The sequence below is a fragment of the Peromyscus maniculatus genome, chromosome 14 (genome assembly GCF_049852395.1).
Source record: "Peromyscus maniculatus bairdii isolate BWxNUB_F1_BW_parent chromosome 14, HU_Pman_BW_mat_3.1, whole genome shotgun sequence".
Lineage (NCBI taxonomy): Eukaryota > Metazoa > Chordata > Mammalia > Rodentia > Cricetidae > Peromyscus > Peromyscus maniculatus.
Window position 1 is genome coordinate 58581244 of NC_134865.1, and position 18842 is coordinate 58600085.

At 50.6% G+C, this 18842-nt stretch overlaps 1 protein-coding gene across 5 annotated transcripts in view; it reads left to right on the plus strand.

Moving 5' to 3' along the window:
• Positions 1 to 3533: 3533 nt before the first annotated feature.
• The window catches only part of Ift43 (intraflagellar transport 43), an 84860-nt gene continuing 69551 nt past the window's right edge, over positions 3534 to 18842 (plus strand). For 3 of the 5 annotated variants that reach the window (XM_076551120.1, XM_076551121.1, XM_076551119.1), the window contains exons 1-2: positions 5447 to 5584; positions 5936 to 6028. In XM_076551120.1, the coding sequence (XP_076407235.1) occupies positions 5462 to 5584; positions 5936 to 6028 (216 nt within the window). In that variant the 5' untranslated portion in view covers positions 5447 to 5461. Of the gene's footprint in view, positions 3648 to 5446; positions 5585 to 5935; positions 6029 to 18842 lie in introns of those variants that run through there. The other 2 variants (XM_042260961.2, XM_006990300.3) reach the window with 2 other exon arrangements.

Here is an 18842-nt window from a genome sequence, read left to right on the forward strand (position 1 = left end):
TTTGCGAGTCCTCTGGTTCGACGTGGTAACTGAACTTTTTTTTTTTTTCTCCTTTTTCCCCTCCTCTTGGAGTCATTCCTGCTACACGTTGGCTGTTTTTCTGGAAAGTTACTCCCGAGCCCCCTCCCTCCTGCTACCCCGGCCCCTCTGCGCCGGGGCCAGCTGTCAGTCCACGCTCCCCGCCCCGCTCTCTCTCGCCTCCCCCGCGTCCCCGATCGCCCCCGGGCCGGGCCGGGGACACACGCAAAGTCTGCAAAGGGGAGCGGGGACGGGCGGGAGGGCCACTCTCTCCCGGGCCGAGGGTGGAACCCAGCTCGGCCGAGATCCTGGCTGCGGTTCTTCATTGACCATCCGGGAGCCCGGCGGTTGCAGCTCGGGTAAAATGATGGCGCTTTCCGGAAGGCCGAGGGTGCCCTCTGGCGAGGCCGGACCGCCAGTGACAGAGGCTCGGTGGCTCGACCCCGCGAGCACCACTAAGACCCCCGCCGTCAAGTCCCGGGCCCCACATGCAAGTGAGCGCCGCTCCCTTCCTGGCCGGCCGGCCGACTCAGCACCTGGCCCTAGCCCATTTCCCAGTTGGGTTTCTAGGTCTCCCCTCGCCACCCCCCCCCCCCCCAGGCCGAGCAGTCCACTGTCTTCCCATGTCTGATTATAGCCTTCTGGAGCCTTTCTTTCTATAGGTCCAGCTCCGAAGTCTCAAGTGAAGGATGTTAATGTAGTATCTTACAACTGGGGAAACTGAGGCACAATGCACTTTTTTTTCTATGTAATGAAGATGTCTATCACCGGCTATCTAATCTGAAAAGGCATTATTTTGATTTGTAACTCGTATGACTATCTAGGAGGAAGTCCCAAGACCTTAAAAATGACTTCATTAAGGTCACACAGCTCTTAGGTGTCAGTACCACCATTTGAACCCTGCCTGTCCATTGCCAGTCTGCACTTGGTGATGTTTGCTTCTGCAAAATCTATTTGAAAAATAGATTTGTTTTGTTTTGTTTTCGAGGCAGGGTTTCTCGGTGTAGCCCTGGCTGTCCTGAACCTCAAGCTGTAGACCAGGCTGACCTTGAACTCACAGAGATCATCCACCTACTTCTGCCTCCTGACTGCTGGGACTAAAGGTGTGTGTGACTACCGCCAGGCTGAGAAATAGATTTTTTTAAGAGTTTTTTTTTTTTTTAATTGTGTGTGTATCCACGTGAACTTTGTGCAGATACCCTTGGAAGCCAGATAAGGGTAACCATTCCTCTGGAGCTGAAGTTACAGGAAGCTGTAAGCTGCCCGGCATAGATGCTGGAAATCCAGCCCAGGCTTTCTACAAGAGCAGTGTGTGCAATTAATTGATGACCCACCTCTCTAGCCCTGAAAGATAGCCTTGGTGTTTACTATATGCCTTGTACCACTCTAGGCACTGAGGATAAGTCCATGAACAAAGCAGAACTTGCTTTTATGAAATTTGCATTTCCCAATGGGGGAGGGTAGTAAATATTAAATAAATAAGATTATGTGGGAGATGGGACAGGGAAGGGGAAGGAGAGTGCCCCAATTAGGAGATGTTGACTTTTAAAATGGGGTGACCTCAGAGGCTGAGGTTCTTGGGCTAACTTTTTTTTTTTTTGTTTTTGTTTTTGTTTTGTTTTGGGGGGACAAGGTTTCTCTGTGTAGCTTTGGAACCTTCCTGGAACTCACTCTGTAGCCCAGGCTGGTCTTGAACTCACAGAGATCCGCTTGCCTCTGTCTCCCAAGTGTTGGGCCTAAAGGCGTGCGCCACCACTGTCTTGGGCTCATTCTTTACCACATAGGAGGCAAAGTTCCTGAGGGAATTCTCTTCCGGGCTGTACCCACTCTGCCTTGCTCACACCAGTGTCTCAATAGTAGCTGTATTTTTACCCTCACTTCTCAAATGATTCAAGTGCTGGGTAAGATTTGCCAGCCCCTGCTTGCTAGGGATTCTCTTTGCCCAGGGTAAGTACCATTCACCCTTTGTTTTCTCCAAGTTGGGGAAGAAGTGGGCGGGAGCTTACAAGAAATTGAAAAATCCAAGCATTAATCCCTTCTTGCATAACTGGTACCCAGGAAGAAGGAACAAGGGAAGAGCTGATGCCTATATCGAAGCTGCCTGAGGTTTTTGGCAATGGTTGTTGCCACCAGATTAAAATCTAACAAAATATTCTTGCTGAGAAGCAAGTGAGGATCTCAGGAGAAATCTCTAAAGGTCGTTCCAAGGGAGGAACCTGAGGTCAAGCAAAACCAGGGTGAGAAATGAAGTCCTCTGACTCCCAGGTCTCCTATTGCGTCATTGAGATATGAAAATGTTTGGTCTTCCTCAGTGAACGTGGGAAGTGAGTCTTTGTGCTGGATGTCACATGCTGGGTGCTTCAGTAACGTTTGTCATGCAGCTTTCTGGACAGGCCTCCCGTTTTCCCCTTTCGAACCCAGAGCCATCCACATTCCATTTTCTGTGGGTCCTGGTGACCAGTGACGAGAATTGGGCAGAGATGTTGACTTAGGGATCTTATGCGGAATATGAGTCAGTGAAGACTCAACCTGACTAACCCCTAGGCTGGGAATCCGCGGGATATCCCCTTCTGCAGGCCTAGGAGGGTGGTTGGCAGCCACTGTGTGCTAGAAAAAAATACTTCAGTAACATGTGGCATTACAAGGGTTGGCCCAACACTTAGTACTGGCGTTGTTTTCTCCAAGCTATCTGTCTTGCTGAGTAGAGGAGCTATTGTCAGATTACATAAGACCCCTAATGTTATATCTTCTTTTCTTCTTCTTTTGAAAAAGGGTCGCACAAGTTGCCAAGGCTGGACTCAAACTTCTAGGCACACATGATCCACCTGAGTAGCAGTGACATGACCCCTGTCACCGTGCTTGGCTATATTTATACTTTTGAAAGTGATTAGTACTCGAGGATTGGATATTTTAATCTGGCCTCTAAATAAACTTTGTTTTCAAACACGGAGTTTCTTGTAACCCAGTCCCACCTCCCAAACTCACTGTGTAGCTGAGGATGACATCGAACTCCCGATTTTCCTGCCTCTAACTCCCAAGTGCTGGAATTACAGGCATGCATAAACGTGTGACTGCTTTCAATAAACTTCTTGAACTTCAGAACTCGAATACTACGCATTTTTGCAAGTCATTGTCAACTTCGTAAACTATTTATTACATTAGTGTTCACCTGTCAAATGGAAATAATACCACGCTTCCTGTGCTCCGCGGTGGTTGATACACCGGTCGCTTGAGCAGTAATTTGAAGGTCTTTGTACATTGCGAATAATCACCAACAGCGGCACTTGCACTCACTCATAAACATTATTTCATCAGATCTACACATGTAGGCAGTCCCCAAAGGTAACCTCGCCGGAGCAGCCGGAGAGGATTTTGCTATCTGGAGATTTGTTTTGTTTTTTCCCGAAGTCAAGCAAAGTTGGCTTAGGAAAGATCTGATTTAAACTAGAAGGTGACACCCAGCACCCGGGAACTGTGAGGCGGACTCTTTAAAAGCTGGGGTGGAAGGGCGGGGTCGTTGTTAGGGACGCGGCGGAGACGTCTGTTTCCAGGAAGTGACATCAGCGGCCGCGGAGATGGACGATTTACTGGACCTGGGCGAGGAGAGACGTCGCAGCTCGGCTACCTCCGTGAGGAGCGATGCTGGGGGCTGGGGGCTGGTTGAACGGGTGGGACAAGTGCCCCCGACTCACCAAGAAGCCCGGAGTCGGGACAGACCCTGGCTCAGCCGCCCGAGTGCGATGCCCGGCTTAACGGAGGGTCTGCGCCCATAGCCGCTCCCGCCCTCGCCCGGGAGTCTAGTCCCCGGAAGTTCTCCAGAAAGCTGCTGGGAAGAGAGGTGGCTGGGGATGTTCTTTCCTTCCTATAACTCCCCTCCCCAGGATTGGACATCGATACTCCAGTTTATTACGTGGGGGGGGGGGGAGTAACAACTGGGTAAACAAACAAACAAACCTGTTGATGGGCCCGAATACACCTAGCGCCGGCTTCCTTGCTGGTAGGATGGAGGAGGCGTTGCTGTGCAGGTGAAATGGGGCATTCCTGGAAAGCATTTACCACATCGCCTGACCTTCACTTCTGGTCTCCCCCAGGCCATGGCCATCGTATAGCCAGTAGACAGTAGAGCTTGGTTAGAGACCTACATTCAGTGTTTTCTGTCAAAGTCGTTACCTACCCCACCCCCCACCCCCCAGGTCTTGATAGCCTTTAGAGTTAGTTGAGATCACTAAAAGATGGGTCACTTGGCAAGTCCTTGGTTTCTGCTGTAAAATCTCAGGTGTCTTGAGGGGCCCTGGTAGCATCTGATGCCCTCCCAGGTGCTTAGAGAGGCATCTGTTGGAGGGAGATAATAGAGGGCAGGAGCCAGTTGGTTGAGAATGGAGCAGGGTTTTTTTTTGTTTGTTTGTGGTTTTTTTGTTTGTTTGTTTGTTTGTTTTTAAAGCTAAGGACAATGGGCCACCAGGTCTTTCTGATACATGAAACTTTTTAGTACCTGGGATGTGAATGTAGTGATTTATTCATTCCTTCCACAAATATGTATTGAGCCCTGCTGTGTATCAGACTTTGTTCTAGGCAGAGAACAGAATGTCACTGACCTTTGCCCTGGGGGGTCGGGGAGAAGGACAGTAAACAGGCTACCCTTAAAAGACAGGACCTCAGGTTGTAAAGTGGTTTCCTGTGTTGTCAATTTACGGGGTCTTCCAATAGTCTCCAACTTTAACGGTTGTTAGAGACACCACTTGTCAGCAGCATTTGCAGGCACGGTCATTCATTTTTGTTCTAAGGTAGCCGCCGCCGCTGTAGGATCAGATACGTTATACTTGGGTGCGCAGAAGAGGGTCCCTTCGACAGAGGAGGGCACCTTCCTCGAGAAGGAAATAATGAGCTGTATTATCAGAAAGATCGTCCGCACCATCCTTGAAAGATGGACAGGATTGATAATTGCCACCTGGTGCTCAGATCCTCCGCTGGCGGTTTTTATGCAGTGCTCCTAAAACCCTTTTCTTCCTTCTTCGAACACTTAGCACCGAGTTTCAGTAGGGTGCCATGGGATGAACCCAGGATTCCAAGTCGCAAGAAGACATTGCTACTTAATCACTTTTTTGGGCCTCGGTTTCCCCTTTTATAAAATGGCATCGGCATCAGTCTTTGTGCTCTTGGGAGACCTAAAAATGCTGATGCTGTGCTGGGTTGTTTTTTTTATAAGTAAATGATCGCACACCGATATTCTTCAACGCCCATTAGAGTGCCTCAGAGTTTTGTGTGTGTGTCCCGGGGAACGTTGGAGACAGAGCCCCTGCCCACTGGGAGGGCTCGGGGAACACCTGCAAATGTTTCATCTGGTGACTCAGAATCTTGAGGTGCTCTGGTTTCCAAAAGGGATGTCTCAGCATTCCTGTCCCCTGTCCCTCCCCCCCTCCCCACCCCCACCTTGAACTTGTAGATGCAGATCCAGCCAGCAGAGCCAGAGGTCTCTCTGGAGTCCTCTGGTGTCAGTTGCCATGAAATTGAGGAAGTCACTCCGAAAGCCGGCCTGGTAGCTGTCACTCAAGGCCTACCTAGGAAGGTGGGAGCCTTTACTGCCTCCCCTGGGCTGTGGCTTGAGGCTTCTGCCCAGGCTAGCTGCGGTTCCATCTGCGTGTGGTGGGTAGAATAGTGACCCACTGTGCTTTTGCTCTGACGGTGGCTTTTGAAAACTCTCACCATCAAGACCCTGTATGTTTCCCGTTCTGCCGAACAGAATGGACTTAGGTTCTTTCTCTTAAGGATTTAGAGAATTCCCTATGAGTATGTACAAGTTACTCAAATCCTGTTCTCTGTGTCATGCCATAAAACCCCAGTTCTGGCTTACCACGAGGTCGTACCCACAGGGCCTCAAATGACATCCGATCATCTGCGCTCTCGTCTCTCCTTGCAGGGGGCCAAGATGGGCCGCCGCGCCCAACAGGAGTCACCTCAGGCCGAGAGTTACTTCAGCAGCAAGAATTCTTCGTTGACGCAGACTGAAGAGGTGAGTGTCACAAAGACCGAAGTCAACAGGAAGATGTGGAGCAATGCCCTGGGAGAATGACGGAACCCGTAATGAGCAGGGCTCTGGAACTCGGTATTTCTGTGGAATGCCAGCCACTCCACATGTCTTGATTTGGAAGTTCCTTTCTAGGACATTTGTCCTACTGGGGACATCTTTTCTTTGAGACCTTTGGATTCTGGACTGTTTCCCCCTCGCCCCCCCCAAATTTATTTTGTTTGTTTGTTTTTGTTTTTTAAGACAAGGTTTCTTTGTGTAGCACTGGCTGTTCGGGAACTCGCTCTGTAGACCAGGCTGGTCTCAAACTCACAGAGATCCACCTGCCTTTGCCTCCCGAGTGCTGGGTTTAAAGGTATGTGCTACCATACCCAGCTTGCTTTTATTTATTTATTTATTTGTTTGTTTATGTGTGTGTGTGTGTATGTATGTATGTATGTATGTATTGTTTTTCAAGACAGGGTTTCTCTGTGTAACAGTTCTGGCTGTCCTGGAACTCACTTTGTAGACCAGGCTGACCTTGAACTCAGAGATTCGGCCTGTCTCTGACACCCAAGTACTAGGATTAAAGGTTTGTGCTACCACTGCCTGGCTTTTTTTTTTTTAAAGACAGGGTCTCAAGTAGGCCAGGCTGGTATGGAACTCACTGTGTAGCTGAGGTTGACCTTGAACTACTGATTCTCCCTCCTCCGCCTCCTGAAAGCTGGGATTCCAGGCAGGAACTGCCTGCCCCGCCCTGTTGTTACAGGCACTAGGTCCAGGATTTCATGTGTGCCAGGCAAGCGCTCCACAGACTGAGCACATCCCCTGCCCTGGAGGCATCCCTCTGAAGTCAGGGACTGGGAAGCTTCCCAAGGCAGACCCTGTCCACGTTTTTATTTCCACTGAATGAACACCAGGAAGATGCTTTGGCGCTGTGAAGTTGAATCACAACAACTGGGGGTTTGCTGCCGGTAGCAGCCTCTGTCTCCTAGAGTCTCAGGCAGGAAGGGGGCTGGAAACTTTTCCAGTCGGCCTTGACCTTTAAGGAATGATCCAGCTCCTTTGTGAAGGGTGGGAAATCCACGAGCCGTACTCTCGAATACCAGGGTTCACTCAGCCCCCTTCCCTTGGATAGTCCTTGCCTTCCCGTACCTCCCCGACCTCTGTAGGCTGTCTTCCCAGGACTGCCTTCGCCTGCTTTTGCTGTGCCCGCCCCGGGGCAGGCCGGCTCGTTTGCTGATTGTAGTTTTCCTCGCCTCTCCGCTCCACCAGAAAGTGAGTCAGCAGACGGTGCGAAGCCTGGCTTCTTGGCGGCCGTTCAACTCAGCAGCTCACGGGGGCTGAGGGGTCCTGCGCCGAGACGCCTGGCAGACCACATAGGTGTGCGTAATCCAGACACACCGCCCTTGCAGATCTCACGAGCGGAGAGGTGTTTCCCTGCATCTGAAGTGACGTCACCAGGGTCTTAACGCTCTTGATGTGGTCCTGGCTGCGTATCTTTCATGTTCCCACTTACTGTAAAAGTGTATGAGGAATTCTTACTGTAACCACCGTGATGCCAGCGTGTAAAACCTGGCAGCTGACTCTTCCCTCACCAGCAGAAGACCCTAGGGAGGGTATAGGGGCCTGCAGGTCATATGACCACCCTAAAGGGATAACTGGTACCTCTTCAAAGCTGGTTGAGGCTGTCAGGATATATATAGATCAGCACCGCCTGACCTTCTGATCGTCTAAGAAATGCTGGCGGTCTAGTTTTTTTTTTTGTGTGTGTGTGTGTGTGTGTGTGTGTTACACACCTGTTGCTGACTCTGGTCCTCAGCATCTTCCTTGGAGGTCGTTATTCAAAGTCATTCTGTCCCTCATCTCTCTGGTGCCCGGCAGGATTCCAGGATGCCTCCCTCCCCTTCCTGAGGTAGTGGGGTTTGAAGCAGCGCGCGTGGGCAGCCTCCCACAGGACCGTATACTCACTGGGCTGTGTGAGACTCTTTGGCTGTTTCTTTCTAAAATTAGATCCAGGATTTGTGCCCATTTACACCCGGTTCTGAGCATCACTACTCGGTGTGTTTATTTTTATCCCCTCGCTGACTTTATTTAGTGGCCATATCCCTAAAAAAAAAATAAAATGTAAGCATGGTACCTGGGAACTGTCAGGCGGACTGGTGTTACTTTAGAGTCAAGTGGGAATTAGTTTTGAATAAATAGTTACTTTAAAGTGAGGCGGTGGAATTGGGACGTGGAAGAAGGAATCGGAGGGACTTGGAGCTTGCCACTGGCTCTTCTAATTGCTTGGCTCTTAAATCCAGTCATCTCTGGAATCCTCCATCTCGTCCTTTGTCAAAGGGTGATCCCAGCACCGTTGGATGAATGTGGGGATCAAGTGAGCTCTGCATTTAAGCACTTTGGTAAACTAAAAAGCCCTGTATAAGCCCCCGCTCATTCAGCACATCAGTGAGTGAATGAGTCTCTGCACTCCGCCGTTCCCGGGGAAGGGCTGCCTGAAGGAGGGCGGTTAGGGCCCGGTGTGGTGGCACACACTGTAATCCAGGCCCTGGGCGTGGTGAGTCGGTTCTCTCCCTCCACCGGAGGTTCGGGGATTGAACTCAGGTCACCAGGCCTGCCCGGTAAGCCCTCTATCCACCGAGGAGGCTTCTCCAGCCTGCAGCCATGCTGTGTTCAGCTTCTACAGTTAGACTTTTTTTAAAAAAAAAAATGGTCAATAGTTACGAAGTTGAGAAACCTGATGTGAAAAACCCAGATTTGGGGTTTCCCTCGGAAATCAGAAGCTCTTCCCCGTGAGACCCGTGGGCTGGCGTTTCCATGTGGCAGCAAGGTGGGGTCACTGGTGCCACATCCTTGCGGGTGACTAGGCCTCCCCAGTTCACTGCTTTCCACCTGCCTGTCTTTATTCGTAGTGCTGGGGGTGGAACCCAAGGCCTTGCCCATGTTAGACACGTGCCTTACTGTTGATCCATACCCCAGCTCTGCCTGCCTGCCTGCCTGCCTTCCTTCCTTCCTTCCTTCCTTCCTTCCTTCCTTCCTTCCTTCCTTCCTTCCTTCCTTCCTTCCTTCCTTCCTTCCTTCCCTTCCTTCCTTCCTTCCTTCCTTCCTTCCTTCCTTCCTTCCTTCCTTCCTTCCTTCCTTCCTTCCTTCCTTCCTTCCTTCCTTTGTTTTCTCTGTAGCTGTCCTGGAACTAGCCTGTTTGTTTCTGAGACAGATTTGCATCGTAGCCCAGGCTGGCCTCAGCCTTCAGGGGCTTCTGCTTCAGCCTCTTGCGTGCTGCGATCGCAAGCGTGTGCCTCCGTGCTTGGCCACTTCTCGTTTTAACGCCCCGTCAGACTTGTTCACTTGGTCAGCATGGTGCCCATTTCCCCCTGAGTTTCAAACCTGTGCTGTTTGGGGATGATTTCCAGGCATTCTTCTGCATCTGTTAGCCCTGACAGATTAACATTAACATCCGACAGGCACTTTCCCCTAGCCTGACTGAAATAGGACTGACTTTCGAGGAGTTCAGTGGAGGACATGGGGGATGTGGTCACTGGGTGATGTCCTGTGTCATCCTAACCCATCCAATTTCCTGCTGCGCTGTTGGAACCTCGTGGCTTCAGTTCTCACGGTTACAAGATGACTGATGATTGTCCAGGGGTTGGAACTGCATTCTAGGCAGGAAAAGGGTTCAGGGCGCATCCGGTTAAATGCTCCCCTTCGATCAGGAAACGGTAGCCGGAGACCTCAGCGGGTATATGCCTAGCTGCATTTAATTGGTCAGTACACAGTTTTACAGCTGCCCTGGCTTTCAAGAGAGCTTTCTGACCCAGTCAGAATTGGGTCTTGTAACTGCCACTCTGGGTTTGGGAGGAGTTTTTACCTGGGACATTGGTGTTTCTTGGTGAGTGAGGGGGAATGGCTGTGGAGTAGGCTTTTTTGAGTTGTCCTGACAGGCCTGGGAGCTGACTCAGCCAGGAAAGTGCTTGCCGTGTGTATTAGTTACTTTACTGTTGCGGTGATAAAACTCCATGACCAAGGCAACTTAGGAAGGGTTTCTTTGGTGTTTATCGTCCCTGAGGGATATAAAATTTATCACCATCATGGCGGAGAGCCTGGCGGTTGCCAGGCAGACAGGCATGGGGCCGGAGCAGCAGCTGAGAGCTCACATTAAAATTTTTTGAGATTATAATGACATCATTTCCCCCTTCCTTTCTTCCCTCCAAACTCCCCCATGCCTGCCCTGCACCCTCCCCACCAAGAGCTCCCATCTTGGGGGAGCAAAAGCTGCCACAGTGGGAATGACTGGAGCCTTTTGAAGCCTCAGAGCCCACCCACAGCGACACAGCTCCTCGCCCTTCCCATCAGTCCCAGGTATTCAGACCCGTGAGTTGAATCTGTGGCAGCCAATCTCATTCGAATCATCATCGCCTGTGTGCGGTCCCGTGCCCCCACATAAAAACCAGGCTCAGTGGTGCTCACCTGTAACCCCAGCACTGGAAAGTGGAGCCAAGAGGACCCCTGGGGCTTGCTGGCGATCTGTGAGCTCTCCGGGTTCAGTGAGAGACCCCGCCTCGGAAACTGAGGTGGAGGGCAGTGCAAGAACTGCGCCTGACCTCAACACTTGGTCCCCATGAACCTATAGAGACATCGACATAGATACACGACAGACACACACACACACACACACACACACACACACACACACACACACACACACACACACACACACAGAAAGAGAAGTTGATCCAAACTAACTTGACATTAAAAATTAGAACTTATACAAACTTTTTAAATAGACTTGGATAAGAAAGGAAAGAATTCTATTTTCGGCCAACTCCCTTCCCTACATTCCTCCCCGATCCCTTACAGTTGTGTGGGGCTCCATGAGAACCCTGTCCTGTGTCCCAGTGTGCCTAAGCGGATTGTCCAGGAAACTCTTCCCCTGGGTTGGATTCTCCCAGCCACTTTGGTCACCGTTTAGGGGCTCTGTGCCCGAGGAGCACATGTGGCAGGGCCCAAGGAGTGGGACCCTGGCCCGCACTGAGAGAGGAGGAAAGGGCTTGTGGTTTGCTTGGTCATTCTTGAGATGTCGCAGAATGTAACTGCCTGTTTTTCCTGAACGAACAGGGAGATGAGCTCCTTTGTCTTTTGACTGGCTTGGAGTCCGTTGGAGTCGTGCCATATTCTCTCCCTCCCTCCCTCCCTCCCTCTCTCTCTCTCTCTCTCTCTCTCTCTCTCTCTCTCTCTCTCTCTCTGTGTGTATGTATGGACTTGTTCATGTGAGCATATATATGTACGTCAGAGGTTGATGTTGGGTGTCTTCCTTGATTACTCTCCACCTCATTTTGGGGGACATGGTCTCTCACCAAGCCTGGAATTCATCAAGTCAGATAGGCCGGCCGGCCCATGAGCTCCGGGGATCTGCCTGTCGTCCCTGACTTCCCCACTCTCCCGAGGTTTACAGATGTGAGCCACTGCCCCTGACTTTCACATGGGTGCTGTGCTGGGGACCGAACTCAGGTCCTCATGCTTGTGTGGCAGCCACTTTACCAACCTAGTCATTGCCCCAGCCCCCTGGACCAGTGCCTGGTTCTTTAGGGTTGCCATGGAGATCACAGTGGGCAATGGAAGCGTAGTGGGTAATACAGTATCTCTAGCCATGGAGCCCCCAGGAAGTGTGGAGCACTGAGAAGGCTCACGACCATCGTGTGTGTGTGTGTGTGTGTGTGTGTGTGTGTGTGTGTGTGTGTGTGTGTGTGTGTCTGTCTGTCTGTCTGTCTGTCTATCTCACTGGTCACAGATCAGACTCGGATCAGGTGTGTGGTTCCGTTAGCAAATCAAGTTGGCAATAATTTAAATTAGGAGGGGGCTTTGCTGGAAGGTGGTTCTTCAGTGTGTCTGAGGGAAAGCAGCGGTACGCGTTGAGAGCGGGTGTCTCTGCCCGACAAGCCGTTCTGCTGACTCAAATGATTCTTACATAACTCCTTCGAGAAAAGCCCCAGGCCATCCAGTTATGTTACGCTGAGTTTGGGCAAAAGTCGGCTTTGGCAAAACCACTCCAACGCTGGTTTAGCTATGGATGCGTTTCTTCCTCGCTTATGTAAGGTGGCTTCTGGCCTGAGCTTTCATCTTGCAGATACAAATCAGAGCCGCCATTGATCCAGTTGCTACCTGTGTGCTAAGCCCATGCAGCAACCAGGGAAAGCCTCTTGAAGTAGATACCATTACCTCACTCAGGAGAGGCTGGGTAACTTGTCCAGAGCCCTTAGCTTGTCTCTGCCTGTAGCCAGCCACTCTGTGCCCTCTCCTACCCTCCCTCCCCGCCATGAAGAAGGGGCTTTGGGAGAGAGCAGAGAGACCAGGGGATCCTGGGGTCTTCTGCAGAGGGAGTGAGTCCTCATTTTGGTCACCCTTAGTAGTTGTGGAGAGAGGCGTTGGAATCACAGCTGTTTCTTCTCTCCCCCCCATACCCTTAGTGTTCCTCCTGAGGACACAGAGCTCAAAGTTAGCCAGAATCTTGCCCAGGAATCCGAGAAATGCTGCTGGACTCATGTTCCCAAATTAGGCCAATTTCCTCATCCCCCAGCCACCTCCTCGGCCAGCACTCCCGTGGCACTCTGCATTACGTCCCTCGCCCTGTGCCTGTTCCCCGACTGGTCTGCCAGCAGGGTGGTTATTTTCAGCCCAATAGGGTTATCTCCTGACCCTTTTTGGTGACATTTTTTTCTCCTTTCTCACAAAAATAACTCTCATGATTGGTCACATTTTTCAGCCTTTTTCGTAGCCTCTTCTCCAATCGGCTGGGTTGAATGATGTCTCTGATAACGTTGCCGAAGAGGGATGCAGGGAATTTGACGTGGGGCTGTTCACAAGGAATGCGTTCTCCACACTTCATATTTATGTCATGCTTCGAATGCCTCAGTTTGGGCTCTCCCTCTGGGTGGGCAGATGTACATCACCGACCCATCCCCGGGCCTGGCTGCTGTGTGGGCGGGAATGTCCTGTCAGGGGAGAGCTTGCCATGCGAAATCGGCATCTCCGAGTCTTGTTCAGCTCTGCTCCAGCGTTCAGAGCTTTCTGGCTGCCCCAGGACAGTGCACTGTCCCGTGTCCCATGATGAAGGTTGGTGCTCACCAAGCACCTTAAGACGCTCTTCCTCACCTGACATAGATACCAGAGGCTTAGCCCAGGATGTCAGTTAGTCGTCTGTTGTCCTCTGTCCCAAAAGGTGAGGATTGCCATTTCACCTTTGACCCCAGCTCTGCCATTAGCTAGGTGTACCTCTTCACAAGTTACTGACCATACTAAACGTGTTTCCTCATCTGCTGAATGGACACAGTGGTGGTACTTACAGGGCTGGAGGTTACCTGAGAGAATGTAGAACGCTCTGGAACAGTGTCTAACTCATGCAGCTACTTTTGACATTTATCTAAGTCATGAGAATTAGAACCCGTTACCGGCTTGTCCCGAATTTCCGTTCTGGTCAAGAGTCAGAAGTGTTCATATTTCACAGAACTAACTGGTCCTTAGGGCGACCCCCCAGAACAAACAAAGCAAACAATGGCGTTTGGATGGGACTCTTTAGAGAGAATCTGTGGCGACCCATTTTGTCTCCTCTGTGAGCATGTCTGCCTATACTATCGGCCAGTTATTTCCCAGGGCTTGTCCACTTCCCATAGACTAATCCTTAGTTGTTGACACGTACTTCGGTGGTTCTGAGGGCGTGGGAGGAAAGGAGGACACGCGTGACCTTTGTGACTTCAGTGGCCTCGAGTAAAAGGTAACATTCATTCATTCACTTATTAAAGCTTGACTGAGCGCCTTCTGTGTGCCAGGTCCTGGATAGTCACGGTCCCACGGTCTCCTAGAGCCTTGGTCTGGGAGCCTGCAAAGGAGTCACGAAACAAATCAGAGAGAGGTGTCACTAGCCGGGAGACTCTCAAGCTCGGGGCACCCAGCTAGACTCTCCAGGAAGGAGCCATGTCTGAGCCGAGACTCAGTTCACACCAGAAGAGCAGGCAGCCTTCTCCTGGAAAGGGAAGGGCGTTCTGGAGGCAAGGAGAGAGTGTGGCAGGTTAGGTTTCTCCCGGGACTCACCGGTGCCCCTGGGTTTGAAACCAACCCCTTCTCCATCCGTTCGTTTGTTGTTCAGCTGGTCAGGAAGACCTCTGAGGTGGGCCCCGGGATCTCACACTGCCGCGACACCGGAGTTGATCGGGCTCCTTTTGGATAGGTGGACTGCTGGCTCGCGTTGAGAAGTCTTTTTTTTGGTTGGAGAAGATTTTCCTGGTAACGCTGCTTGTGTTGTGACGAGAACGGACTCCTGTTCAGGCGAGGCTTCCAGATCAGACTCCTCGGAAGCCCTGGCTCCAAAGAGCATTCTGTGACGGAAACAAACATGGAACTAGGAAAGTGGTCCGAGCCACCTACAGTGTCACTTCGGTCCCGAGGGAGCGGCCCTGTTCCCGGGTCTTCCCTTGTGTGCCCACCCTCCTGAGGTTCAGCTAGAGTCGTCCTGTGCAAACCCACAGCGGTTCACATTCAGAAGCAGTTCTAAATGTGCGTCACCCCAGGTTCTATCCCAGTGTTACCAAAAAAAAAAAAAAAAAAAAAATCATTTCCCCCACAATTAATACCCATTGTTTTCAGAAGTTCAAAACAAACAAATTCTGAGTGCTGTAGCTCATGCCTGAAATCCCAGTACTCAGGAGGCTGAGGCAGGAGAAAATGCTGTAAGTTTGAAGTCAGCCTGATCTACCTAGTGAGTTCCAGGCCAGTCACAGCAAAACCCTGTGTGTATGTGTAAATGCACGTTGCTCCCACTTGACCCTGTGAGATTTGGTTTTTATGCATCTCCAGCCTCACTTCAGAGCTGTCTCCTGTTACCGTGGAGCTGAGCTCTACCGCTTCTGTGATTCTCTACCCACCCCCCAAACTCTGTCGTTCCACAGGACGCCATAGTTACCGCTACTCTTGTGCGTGCGTGCGTGCGTGCGTGCGTGCTCACACGCACAGGCGCATGTACCCATGCAGAGGCCAGGGGAGGGTGTCAGATGTCTCTCGTGGAACCTGAAACTTAGCATCTTGATTAGACTGGCTTGCCATCGAGCTCCCAGGATCTGCCTGTCTCCAACCCTAACACTGGGGTTACAGTCATACACAGCCATGCCTGGCTTTTATTAATACATGGGTGCTGGGGATTCGAACTCAGGCCCTCCTCCTTGCACAGCAGGCATTCTTACGCACTGGGCCATCTCCACAGCCCTAGACTCCTACTCTTTATGGGCTGACTGTTAGTTATTCTCAGGTTCAAGTTGCATGTTGCTCTTTTAAAAAATATCCCCCCGTTTCAGCTGGTCCCCTCATTGCACTTTCATAGTGTTCTTTGATTTTTCCCTCCCCCGTGTATATCGGTAATTTGTGTAATTATTTAGATCATCAGTTATAGACTCCAGGTGTTCCACTGTGCTTCCTCTAGCCCTGGTCCTGGCACCTGGTGGGCCCTCAGTTCTGGTTAAAGGAACAGAGAAAAAGCCTAGGAGGGCTTCGTGTTCGAGAGCGGTGTGCCAGTTTGAGGTACCTCCGGGACTGATGGTGGGTGCTACCCAGGAGGCTTTTCTGCATGGTGCTTGAATATGCCAAGGTCAGGGCTGGCATCGCTAACATTCAGGTGGTGAGCAGAAGCCGTGTTCTCACGGAGTTTGTAGGATCAGAAGAGGCGAGGCCCCCTTGACAAGCTGAGGACAGGCAGAGGCTGGGGCATACCCACAGTTTAAAAACACAGAGGTAAGCCCGTCTGCCCCAAGTTGTCCAGTGACCAGAGAGGAGAGGAGAAAAGCAGACATCTGGAGTGTGCCCAAGCCAAGGTAAGTGAGAGGAGGAGGGGTCAGCAGTGATTGACAGCCCTGAGAGGGTCCAGGAAGGCAGTTTACTGGACCTAGTAATGGGCACCGCTGCAGATTCTGGGCCAGCCTGTCGGGCCGTGTGCGCCTGCGCAGAACCACACGCTGACTGGCTTCAGTAAGAACTTGCCGGAAGAATCCAGCAAGTAGATTCTGACATGTCTGTGTTCTCCACCAAATGAGGAGGGCTCCTTGTCTGTCCCCCTTGGCGTCTGTCTGTCCTTTTCTTCCCTTACTGGCCCCCCTTTGTTTTTCTTCCGTTTCCCCAGTTTCTCTCTTTCTCATACCCCTTTCTGGTTTTCCTCTTAACCAATGGTTATGGAGAATTCAACCTCCCATACTCACCCCCCCCTCCCCCGGGTGTGTGTGTGTGTGTGTGTGTGTGTGTGTGTGTGTATGTGTGTGTCTTAGTTACTTTTCTATTTCTGTGGACAGACACCTCAAACAAGACAACTTTGAAAAGAAAGCATTTAATTAGCGGCTTGCCTACCGTTTCAGAGAGTGAGTCCCTAACCATTATGACTGGGAGCATGGCGGAAGGCAGGCATGCATAGTGCTGAAGCAGTAGCTGAGAACTTACATCTGATCCATAAGTTGGAGGCAGAGCGTGTGACTGGACCTGGCATGGGCTTTTGGATACTTCAAGTCTTATCCCCAGTGACACCTCCCCCAAGAAGGTCACACCTTCTAATTATATCCAAAATGGTTCCACCAGCTGGGGACCAAACATTGAAATATATGAGCCTTTGGGGGCCCGAACCACCACAATGCTTTTAAATTTATTTACCTTGTTTGTGGGTGGGGATGGTGGTGTGGGTGCCTGTGTACCATAACTTGCATATAGAGATCAGAGGACCACTTGTGGGAGGCAGTTGTCTCCTACCATGTGGGTCCTCCGTCAAGTCTTCAGGCTCTGCAGTAAGGACCTTACTCACTGAGCCATTTTGCTGGAGATATATATATATATATATATATATATATATATATATATATATATATATATATATATATATATATCCAAGAATGGAACCACCCACAATGGGCTGGGCCCGCCTCCATCAATAATTAATTAAGAAAATGCCCTGCAGCTGGATCTTATGGAGGCCTTTTCTCAATTACGTTCCCCTCCTTTCAGATTAACTCTTGTTTGTATATCAAGTTGACGTAAGACCAGCCAGCAAGAGGCCTTGTGTTATAACAGTGGGGCTTATTTCCTATGCTGTGGGATGCCCACAAAGATGTTGAGCAGGGAAAGACATTCTTGACTTTGTTTTCTCGGGAGAGGAATCTGGCAGCTGTTTGGAGAATAGCCTAGCATGGAGAGAGTGTTGGCAGGGAGGCAGTGGGAGTCGTCACAGGAGATGATGTAGCAGAGCCAAGGCAGTGTTCCCAAGCTTCAGGCCATACCACGATGCTCTTAGAGTTTCTGGGGCCCACATGCCACTCCCATTATTAACATTAAACAAACAAACAAATAAACAACCCCCACTAAAAACAACAACTCCCCTTTTGTACTTAAGTTTTTGAAAAGAAAATTTATCAGTGACACAAAGTTGGTAGTAGTTAGATATTTCAAAATGGCTATGAAACAGTTTCCGGTTCTCACTGGGGTTTCAAACGCAGCAAGGTCATTGTCGCGTGAAGCTCGGGCAGTGCTGTGGTTCCGGGTGAACTCATCTGTGAGTTGTCTGAAAGTGGAACCACTGGTGGAGAGTTAGCCAAATGCCCTGAGTGGTGGTCCGTATCAGTTACTTTTGGGTGCTATGATTAAACACTGACCAAAAGAACATTGGGGAGGCAAAGGTCTATTTCATCTTTCCACTTCCGGGTCATAGTCCATCACTGAGGGAAGCCAGGGCAGCAACCTTGGAGGAACACTGCTTATTCACTCACTCTGGTCATGCTCAGCCAACTTTCTTACATTACCCAGGCCCACCATGGACCAGGCCTTCCCAGATTAGTCATCCATCAAGATACTCACAGACATGGCCGCAGGCCAGTCTGATCTTAAACGGTTCCTCCGCTGAGGTACCCTCTTCCCACGTGACCCCAGGTTGTGTCATAGCGACAGGAAAACTAACAGCATGATCATGGTTTACCTCGGCCATTTTTAGTGACCAAGATAGAGAATTAAAGAGACTTGTTAACCGAATAGCATGAGCTCAGAAAACATGTTTTGTACTTTTTTTTTTTAGAAGAGTCAAGGTCTAGAGGAGCTTGTGGGGGAGTGAGGTAGAGACATTTGTGTGTGTGTGTGTGGGGGGGTGATTGGATGGAGTAGGCTCTACTTGAAAGACCTGCGAGCGAATCAACAAAGTCTGTGGGGGGAAAGCCAGGCTTTGGGAGCGTCGAGAGATGAAGAGAATGTGTAGTGTATCCAGAGTATTAAGTCTGCTTGGGAACAGGAGACGCTGTCTGGTAAGCCTCAGTGAGACCGCTAGCGAGGCCGGACCTCTTCTCACTGTGTGCATGCCAGTAATTCCTGCGGAGCAGGCTGATAGTAAAACACTCACTTAGCAGTGATGCTTCACACGAGACGGTTCACAAGACCGAGTGTAATCAGTGCCAGACGGAAACATTTCTGGCCACATACTTTTGCCCAGGGTATAATAGCTGTGTCTTGTCTTCATTCTGACTTTGGCTTTTTGTGCAATTCTCACAGTGGTTACTCTGGGAGCTGGAATGTGAACCCCTAAACTACGTGCGACAACGTGGGGACCTGGTGAGTCCCCTTGTCCCCCTTGGTCCTCTGTGCCATGGACAGCACATATTTTTTTTTTTTTTTTTTTTTGGTTTTTCGAGGCAGGGTTTCTCTGTGTAGCTTTGCGCCTTTCCTGGAGCTCACTCTGTAGCCCAGGCTGGCCTCGAACTCACAAAGATCCGCCTGCCTCTGCCTCCCAAGTGCTGGGATTAAAGGCGTGCGCCACCAC